At 31.1% G+C, this 10,082-nt stretch overlaps 3 protein-coding genes across 14 annotated transcripts in view; 2 read left to right on the plus strand and 1 right to left on the minus strand.

Moving 5' to 3' along the window:
- The window catches only part of LOC112905645 (acetylcholinesterase-like), a 20,422-nt gene extending 11,072 nt beyond the window's left edge, over nt 1-9,350 (plus strand). Inside the window, exons 2-5 of the mRNA XM_025978448.1 lie at nt 3,618-3,749; nt 3,957-4,181; nt 4,768-5,165; nt 9,218-9,350. Of these exons, the coding sequence (XP_025834233.1) occupies nt 3,618-3,749; nt 3,957-4,181; nt 4,768-5,165; nt 9,218-9,350 (888 nt within the window). The remainder of the gene's footprint in view (nt 1-3,617; nt 3,750-3,956; nt 4,182-4,767; nt 5,166-9,217) is intronic.
- Nucleotides 1-9,673, minus strand: part of LOC108737566 (myocyte-specific enhancer factor 2) — a 42,510-nt gene extending 32,837 nt beyond the window's left edge. For 2 of the 8 annotated variants that reach the window (XM_018470469.2, XM_018470465.2), the window contains exons 1-2: nt 9,371-9,666; nt 5,785-5,830 (exon numbers count right to left, since the gene is read on the minus strand). The gene's annotated coding sequence lies outside the window, so the exon portion shown is untranslated. Of the gene's footprint in view, nt 1-5,784; nt 5,831-8,360; nt 8,380-9,159 lie in introns of those variants that run through there. The other 6 variants (XM_018470475.2, XM_018470476.1, XM_018470470.2 and 3 more) reach the window with 6 other exon arrangements.
- The window catches only part of LOC108737595 (nucleolysin TIA-1), a 744,862-nt gene that overhangs the window by 667,216 nt on the left and 67,564 nt on the right, over nt 1-10,082 (plus strand). The gene's annotated exons all lie outside the window — the stretch shown is intronic.

The following is a 10,082-nucleotide window of genomic DNA, read 5'->3' on the forward strand; positions in this document are numbered from 1 at the left end:
GAGAATGTTTTGGTTTATCCAAAATTAAAACTGTACTGTACTTACCAAACATTATCTTTTATCAATTTCTTTTTACATTTACTTGCTGAAATCTTCATTTTTCATAATAATATTATTTCATTCACCTTTTATCATAAATGCCAATAAAGGAAACGCAATTTGATCATACTTTTTAAGAGATAAAAAATTGGAATAATAGGTTCCAAATAAAAAAATTAATCAAAAGTAGTTGTAATCAAGTAATTCCAAGAATAAATTATTGTTATAGATATGCACATATATATGGAATATTATTTATTTATGTAGAAAACTTCAACAACTTTTATATATAAAAATATAAATAAAAAGTGCGCTAAATTCATTAACTGTGCGAAATTATATTTGTTTTGGTTCAATCCGAGCCTAACGTAAGTTTCTTTTAATATGTAAGAGCAGACGTAGGTATTTTTTGGGCCACTGTATTTAAACTTGAGACCTTGATACTCAAAACGATCTATTTCATGGAATAACGTCTATATAATTCGCATGGTCAGCGCTTTCCAGGAGCATAGGTGTCAGGTATGCTTTTTATTTTACGATTACTCTTTTTATTAGCAGTTTTTAATAACAAGAATACACAAAGCATACGTCTAATAAGTGGCATTAATACTCTGTCCAACATAGCCAGACAATCTATTATCAACTGTAATGATTAAGCCTATTATCTTTACAAGTAGAAGTCATATTAAAAAAATAAAAACAATATGAACTAATTAATGCTCTTCAGCTATGAAGGGTTGTATGTACGTAGTTATAGGATTGACTTGCGCTGCAATTTTAACATGATTATGCGAAGGAATTTAATTTTTTGTGAGCGTGGTAAGAAAAATTGTGGCTTAAAATAATTACGTGTCCTAGACCCAGACATTGTCATTACATTTTCTGCCCGTTCCCAGCAAAATTGACCCTGGAATGTTCTTGTCCATACGTTCTTATCGAATTTCAAATGATTATACTATATTTTGTAATTAAAGTAGGTGGATGTTTTCAACATTATAGCACAGATGTGAGATCAATTGCCTATGTTTTAATGTAGGGATCAAGTCCACCTATAGTAAGTTGCGCTGTAATAGTAACAACAACCTTGAGAAATAAAATGTATTTGCTTTACAGTTAATGCTAATTAAGAACAAGGCAACACCCAACAAATGAAAAATTTTACGCAATAGAAAATTAAATATTGCCGCATTAACTCAAAATGCCTTAAAATGTTCCTTATAATCTTGTACTGAACATGAGTACAACGTAGGTGTAGTATAGGGTTGAGAGTAAAACACAAAGGAAACAAACTACAGGGTAAAAACAAAGAAAAAAAAGACCTATTCTGCATACTGAAATCCTAATTTATNCAATAAAAATAATATCCGTTTTAAAAATTGTAAAATATCTACTTTTTATGATTTATTTGTAATTTTATTTAGAACTGAAATATACATGCAGACGATGCAATCTTTGTACAGTGATACATACATTATAGATACCTTCATGACAGCAATAACTTTGTTAAACATTTATGAAAACAAAACACTCGTTCGGTAATTACTAAACGAAAGATTATGTCACTCCCGATATAACAAAACCAAAATTACTTAGGTAATATTGATACAAAACAACATTTTGCTTTAAGAATTACTATTTTTTTATACTAGATAATCATCGTCATTGTCATTATTATTATTGCCGTTGCGTTGACGAATGCCATTAAAAAGAAAAAAGCCTGTATCTATTAAATGCTGTTCAATTTTCAGCGGATTAATGATTTTATTAGCACCTACTACAGGGTAACAGCGACAATTCACTATTCATGTCTTACGTCGTTTTTCAGTCTATGTGACTAATTGCTTTGCATAGGTCAAATAGTAGATGTATTAAAAATGTGTAGGAGTATGAGGTTTTTATGCTTACCTAATACTTGAATTAATTCAGAGATAAAAACATTACTTTCTACTGAGGTAATTTTGCAATGAATTCTAAAGAAATAACATGCCAATCAATGTAAACTTTAAAGGAAACGTTTCCATAAGGGTATTTTTTATAAAATAATAAAATTGTTTACTAAAAATCTCAGGTAGGTACCTATGTAAACCCAAAAGAGACTCCCTAATTACCACAAAACCTGTTCACTGCGACACGTGTTTCGCCCACGTCTAAAGACCAGTCTCGCGTTGATAACAGATCACAAGAGGACGAAAGACGTGTCCGCAGTAAACCGGTTTTGTGGTAACTAGGGTGAGCATATTTTTGCTCTATTTATTTCTTCACACCTACTTCTTATAAAATACCTACTACTTATAATACATATTACTTTGTTATACATAATTTTTATTTCTACTAACTCCGCAGAATTTTTTTAATTTATTTGGTTATAAAAAGTTATAAAACATATTTCACATATATTTACCCGCATTATTAAATAGCACTGTATATGTTAGATATTCAAGGTATTCAAGATACGACGTTGATGTGTACGTTCATTTACACACTGGCTTGTTAACGTTATTTGTTATTCAAAAATGAAAAGAGTTACAGTTTTTTCATACCGTTGATCAAGTTGTTTACTTGTATTTATAGAAAAACAGCAACATTCTAGCGATAAATATAGACGCAAAAATCATTACAATTACAAAATACATATGTATAAACGTGTTCGTAGATATACATGTGTAGCTATGTAACTCTTGAGACGCGTCATATAATTATGTATAATATAATTATTGTAGATACCTATATACGCGAAGCTAGCAAAAAAAAAAACATAACGGTCTCGAAAAGTAATGGTTTTATATAGTATCATTTTTTTCTTGAACGACAAACGACAATAGGTAATAGCATGTATGTTCTTATATAAATGTATGTATACTGAGAGACAATTGTCGAATTTTTATTTATACATACATAATACGCCTAATGCACAAAACGTTCACCAATTTTTTCTCAATTTTTTCAACCATATTGCAAAAAGGATGTTGTACCTATGTATAAACCGCTTACATTAAAAATACAAATATTAACTACCGATCAAAACAGACGTTATCGCAGAGATTTATATTTTGAAAAACCTAACGCTTTTGTATATGTATATTAATGAAAATTTTTGGTTTAAATAAACACTTAATTTGCGCGGTATTTTTGATTTTCTAAATGTTTCAATTACGTCCTGATAACGTTGAAGTGTACAGACGATATATTAACCGTATCTAATGTATCTTATCGCCACCAATTGTTAAAGACTATACCCACAATTTTTATGATACATTAAAAATTTCATAAAAATAGAGAAATCAGTAATGTACCTATAATAATCGTCCTAGCCATTGTCAGAAACATTTTTTTTAAGAGAAAACGTTTATTTTTATAGTGTTAATTGCTTAAATAAATGCATTTTCGTATTTCGATGTCAAAAACCTAAAATGCCTTTATTAAAATCTTACAATTTCATAACTACGCCACTGAGCAAGCAGTTAACTGATTAGTTAAAATTAATAAAGATTGATATGCGTTTCCCCTTTTTTTTAAATCATATCAGTAATTCATTCACTCATTCATTAAAAACTACTTCCCAATGTAAAACCTGTGAGTCAATTTTTAATATAAATATCACGTACCTATATACAAAAAAAAAAAAANTATTTTTTGTAAAGTGTGTTTATACTATTGAAACACAAGCAAAGAGACCCACGGTGAGAATAAAACAAGGAGTGGTTGCTGGGGTAAGTTGTACTGTTGTAACTCTACTCTATTTTTCCATCTCATTCCTGTGGCAAAAAGTACTAATATGGGAATAATTCTTCCGCCCCTGAGTGCCACTGCCCGGGGATGTTCAGTAAAACGTTTTGTTCGAGTGTTTAAGTTATCGTTTAATAAATAATTTTTGGAAATGTTTATGATTAGAATGTAGGCACTTTTGGGCATTTTAGGTAAAAGTATATGCTGAATCAGGCAAGGTGATTAATGCATATTTAGGTATACCTTTCGCTGCTCCTCCTGTGGGCCAATTACGTTTCTCGCCTCCACAAATTCATGGCGGATGGAATGGGACATATCAAGCCTCAGCATACGGATCTTCCTGTCCTCAATTGCCAATTCGAAATGATGTAAACGAAAACGAAAATTGTTTATTTCTTAACATATGGACACCGGAAGTAAATAATTTTTTATTATTGTAAAATATACAGTGTGATCCACTCAAAAAGGGCACAATGAAATGGTCCAATTTTTAATGATCATAAATACTTATATAGGCTGTTCGAAAAAATGCCTCAACGTTTCTGTTTTTTCTTCATACATAACAAATTAAAAAGGGATTTCTACTCATTTGGTTGTCTAGCTGGGATGATAAACATTAAACTATTATGTGAAAACAATTTTGATTAGGAAGATTAAATATGAAATTGTTGAATTGGGAAACAGTGTAATTGTTATTTACAATGATGGAACAACTACGAAATTAATTACAAATATTATTGTCACCGCGTATTTCATATCAGAACCACGAACATAATGTTTACATATCGCAGATAGACATACAGTGTAGTAATATCAGAACACATGCTTTGTCTTATTGTTCTATACAATATTAGATTGTACCTATGTTCTCACACCCCTCGAAAATAGCAATTAACTAGTTTACATGCAACATACGTGCTAATATCCTTTGATTCCCAGTGAATCGAATGAGAACTTAAAATACGTATGTATGACACAAATTCATAAACATTAAACTTGCAGGGTGTATCAGAGGATTCACCTTTGTCGGTAGTAGTATTTTTCGAGGGATCCGAATTCGCCCAGGGTAACAGATTTCCGATATCGGGACAAGACCTTGCAGTAGAAGGTGTTGTAGTAGTTAATGCTAACTACAGACTTAATATATTCGGTTTCCTTTGTTTTGAGAATAAGGAAGCCAGGGGCAATATGGGCTTATTAGACCAATATTTATCGCTCATATGGGTGAAAGAGAATATTCGAAAATTCGGGGGTGATAGTGAAAAAGTTACCCTTTTCGGCTATTCAGCTGGAGCAGCTAGCGCAACTTTACACATGATCTCAATTAGAACCGCAGGTAGTCATGATATCGGGTTGTTCGGAAAGTCATTTCGTTTTTTCCCGACAGAGGATTTAATGCACCACGTTCGGGAAGGCCGGTTGAAACTGATAAAGACGCGATAAAGGCATTAGTTGATGTGAACCGGCGAATAACAACACGTGAGATCGAATTGAGGTTAAATTTATCAAATTCAACAGTTTATGACCACTTGAAACCCCTGGGATAATCCTCGAAGCTCGATGTATGGGTTCCCTATGTTCTCACAGAGAGAAATCTGTGTCGCCGCATTGAAGTCTGCGATTCGCTTCTCAAACGTCACGAAAATGATCCGTTTTTGAGCGCATCATCACTGGGGACGAAAAATGGGTTGTATACAACAACGTCAAACGCAAGAGGTCATGGAGCAAAAAAGATGAACCGGCTCGAACCATTTCCAAAGCCGATCTTCACCAAAAAAAGGTGATGCTGTCTGTTTGGTGGGATTTTAAAGGAATCGTTTTTTTTNAATTTAAGCTTCTTACTCGTTTTTACATTGTGAAAAGGAATGTTGAACAGAAGTTGAAATACTGATAACCAATAACACTAATGTACTGATAATTTTATCACTTTTTGAAGCGCTTCTACTTTACTTCTGTATAAACAAACTGCGAATCGTTACAAACATACTACAAACACTACTAAAAAATTAAATTACTAACCTGTGATAAAAAGCAAGCTTTTTGCCATTATTCCTCCATGGAAGATCTGCAACAAAAAGTTTGTTAATTAGCAGCGAAATTTTAGGTCGCTTAAACGCCTGATTTACAGGCAACACATGTTGCATTAGCGGTTACTATTTTGAAGTGCATTCAATGACAATACTCAATGTAATAAAAATACTTATGAAGACTAAAAATAGCTTACTGTGCAAAAGGCCAAACACTTCATTAAAACAATATAGTACAATAATATTTTAAAATATCACCTACAGTATTAATTAAAAATAAATGCATAACTAAACTCGTATTTACTTTAAGAAATTAAACAACAAACGATAGATTTTTCAACCAATATTGAAAATAGTACACTCAAAATTAATAATTAATCGTAAGACTAATTTCTAATATTGTCAGTATCTACTATTTTTTAAACAGTGCAACCAAAATCAGTTGTTATCAATTTATTTTGTTCTCTCCCATTCCAACTTCCAAGATGACAAAAAATTAATATCAATACTTTGTAATATTAAAAAAAAAAACTGATACCGATTACACATTAAAAAGCTACAATTATTAATTACATGCATGGGTATACCTACTAAAAAACTTTGCGATGCCAACCAAGTATGTTGCTTCTATTTTTAGATATAAACAATTGTTTGTCTTTGAAAAATTTATGATCTTTTATTAACATCAGCTGTTTTCTTTAAACTGTCTTCATATAACTCGATATGCTATTAAAAATTTGAAATCGAAAACGAAAAAAAAATTCTGTTGCAGAAACTTGTAGTTAAAAAAATTAATCGAGTTAATCAATTATTTTCTAGTATTGTACGATTAATATTACTGTTTTAATGACAAAATCCGTAAAATTGTAAAATATTTTGAAAGTTCTGGCGCAAACATTTATTATTTTACATCTTAGAAATCGTCGTTTGAAGTAATTTTGATAAAATATGCATATGTTATGCGACATGACCCGATCAGTATGTTATTTACAAAAAATACAGGATTCTATTCGAAAGTAATAAATTGGTTTTACGAAAATATTCCGGTTCCACTAGTTTTTGTAACGTTGTTTCTTCTTTAGAAACCAGTATTTAAATATCAAAAATTATGCTTAGTCGAGTTCAAAATACTGCTGAAATATCAAGAGATTTAATGCATTTTAATATGAATTCTATTTTTATGAAAAATACCTATTTTTCATAAAAAACTAATACCTAACTATTATATGTAAAAAAGAACAATATTTATTTTATCATAAGAGACACTAACTGTGACGTTAATTAGCAAGAATAATAGACTAACAAATCTATTATCAGGGAGACTTTATTGACTACGTTACAGCATTACGTTTTTTATGTTCTCTTATTTTTTTTACCACAGTGACACGGATGTGTACAATCAGTTGCAATTTTAATTAAAAATTATAATAAAAATATAACGTGCTGACTAGAACCAATTATAGCATGTTAATAAACTTGAAGAAAATGAAACAGTAATTGATAAGTTCGTGTACATTCGTTTTATCTTTTCACTGGCGTGGTAGCTTAGCAACTGAAATAATGTCACCAACAGATGTTGGTTAGATAACTAGAAATTGTATATAAGTATTTATATGTATAATGTGAAGTAATATTATTATATTGTTTACGAACGTTTTAAAGAAACGGGAAAAAATTGTTCAAGAGTCTTCAACTACGAGCGCAATTTTTTAGTTTGTCTTATAAAAAGTGCATAATATAAAATTACCAAATGCAAGAAATTCAGCCAGGTACTTCTAAGATAACACCTCACACTACATATACGCTTTTTTCAATATCCTATAGGTACTAGCACTAATGATCTTTTCATTTTCATGTATTTGTAAGAATTTATGTAAAACGAAGTAATAATTACCAACAGCAATGACAAACAAGCAACAATAAGTTTTTAAAAATGGTTGATCTTAAAGAATACGTAACCGGATGTGAGTGCAATAAAGGGAATAATCAAAGCATACCAACTGTAATCGTTATGTTTAAAACCAACCATAAAATATGAAAATAATTAAGTAATTGAAAACCGAAATACACTTTTTTTGCATCGCATGATATACAATATTATCAACAATGTAATGTTTACATAAAAATTCCATTTTATATTATCTCCCTGTAATTATTTACTTTAGTAAACTACCGATAGTTTGTAAACATTATTTGTCCAAATCTACTTATACAGCTCGTATTTGGTGAATTCTGTAGTAATTCGCACATAAAAAAATAATGAAATGGACATACCGTTTGACAAAGATTGGGTTTTGAAAAAGATAACGTATAATAGGGACTTGTGAATAAAATGTGTACGTCCAACTTTAGACTTGTCACACGCGATACGATAATTAGATTGGTTGGATGTAATGGAAGGGAGAGAACCAATAGAATGTCGGGTGTTTCAACTTTGAAAACAGTTCCGTCATACATAGAGTCTGTTTTTTGGCGCCTTTCGGTTTAAGCCCACCTGTTTGTTGCGGTATTGCGCTTTATAAAAAACAAAAGTATCTAATAAGTGCCTAATAATTATACAACACATACCTACGATACATGTATCAGATTCCTAAACGGATAGTTGGAATTAAAATTAATTCTCGGATGCGCGATGGAACGTTAGTGTCGTAAGTTATTGTTTGCTACTGACAGTCATAATAGTTTTTTATAATAGCACTTACGACTAATGTTTGTCGTAAGCAAAGGTCTATAAGGTGTGCTATCAGCATAACATTGTACATGGAAGCACGTGGTTAAACAAAACGTTCTATTATGTCTCAGATACTGTAACGAAAGTAATTGAATACAATTAGCGTTTAGTACTGTATGACTTAATTTTGTAATTAAAAAAAAAAACCAAAACAAAATACTCCATCTGTCGTCGTAACAAAAAATCTTTAGATGTCATGAGATACGTTATCTCCTTAATTATTCCTCGTTGCCCTCTATGTACACAAGTTACTTTTTTGTTTGGTTTGTTTTTTTAGAAACTTGACGCCGATGAAACTGCCTGAACCTGTTTAGCTACTGTACTGCAAAATACACTTTGATTTCAGTCTCGTTGCATTTTACGTACAATTTGGAATTATCTACATATGTACATTGAATCATAACGATACTCGCTTAATAAATTTTGAATTCGCATACTAATTGTCATATTACGATAATGAATTAGGCAATATCAAAAACGTTATTTGTCTAATGACAACAAATAAATAAAAAGAAAAGTAAACAAGTTGTGAAGATGCTGTAGCGTTCAAAACATTCCTGCTAAGTAGCAGGAGGAAAGTGACACTATTAATGTATCATATTAGATACCATTGGATTGGCAAAAATTAAGATTTACCATTTCATGTGGAGAAAATTAAATATTTGATTAGTTGACCTCTACTGGCCTTTTGCAGTCTTTGCGTAGAAACCTTCAATGTCAACACTTATATGCCGGTGAAGGCCATATTATGGCATGTTAATAATATCTCCTTATTATCATCAGACAGCGAAGTCCACTATAAAACTGAGAAACACGCACAAAAGTAATCGAACAATTCGAAACTTACATCGCATCAGGTGTTATGCACATTTGTTTAACACAAAACACAAACAGTTTGCAAACCCACTTGCGCGAATACATAACACTACTAGCCAAGTTACAAGTGTACTGCCCCCTTCCCTTCGCCGATTGCTGCTTCCAACTTTTGTTCTGACGTCAGTTGCTATTGATTTGAGAGTCGAGAGCAAGCAATGGCGCTGAATTACATTTACAGTTGATGCCTTTAGCCGTTTTAGCAGGACCCATTGCTTATGCTATGAAACTTGCTGCCACAGGCCGCAACACTTCCCGATGATGTCATCATGACATCACACTAAACTACAGTGGCCCAAAAAAGTATCTATCCATTCCATCTATCACATAATTATGTACCCTAAATGCTATTACACACACATTATTAGGTACAGACTATAGACTGTTAAACAGACAACACATCTCTCTAATATTTAAATAGATCATTATCTTCTGTTTTAATATCATATATTCGCTTTAGATACTTACAAGGTACTAATACTAATTATTTATTTATATAAACTGTCCACAAAATTGAAAATTAAACCATCCAATTAAAATAAGAGTGTGTACAAACTTTAAAATCCAGCAACCACCTGTTTAAAATCATACTATACGTACCTATATATATATATATATATGTATATGTATGTATTTACATGTATTATAGGTATATAAATACTGAGCAGACATACTCTTATTTTAAT

This window comes from Agrilus planipennis, unplaced genomic scaffold (assembly GCF_000699045.2).
Source record: "Agrilus planipennis isolate EAB-ADULT unplaced genomic scaffold, Apla_2.0 scaffold15, whole genome shotgun sequence".
Taxonomy (NCBI): domain Eukaryota; kingdom Metazoa; phylum Arthropoda; class Insecta; order Coleoptera; family Buprestidae; genus Agrilus; species Agrilus planipennis.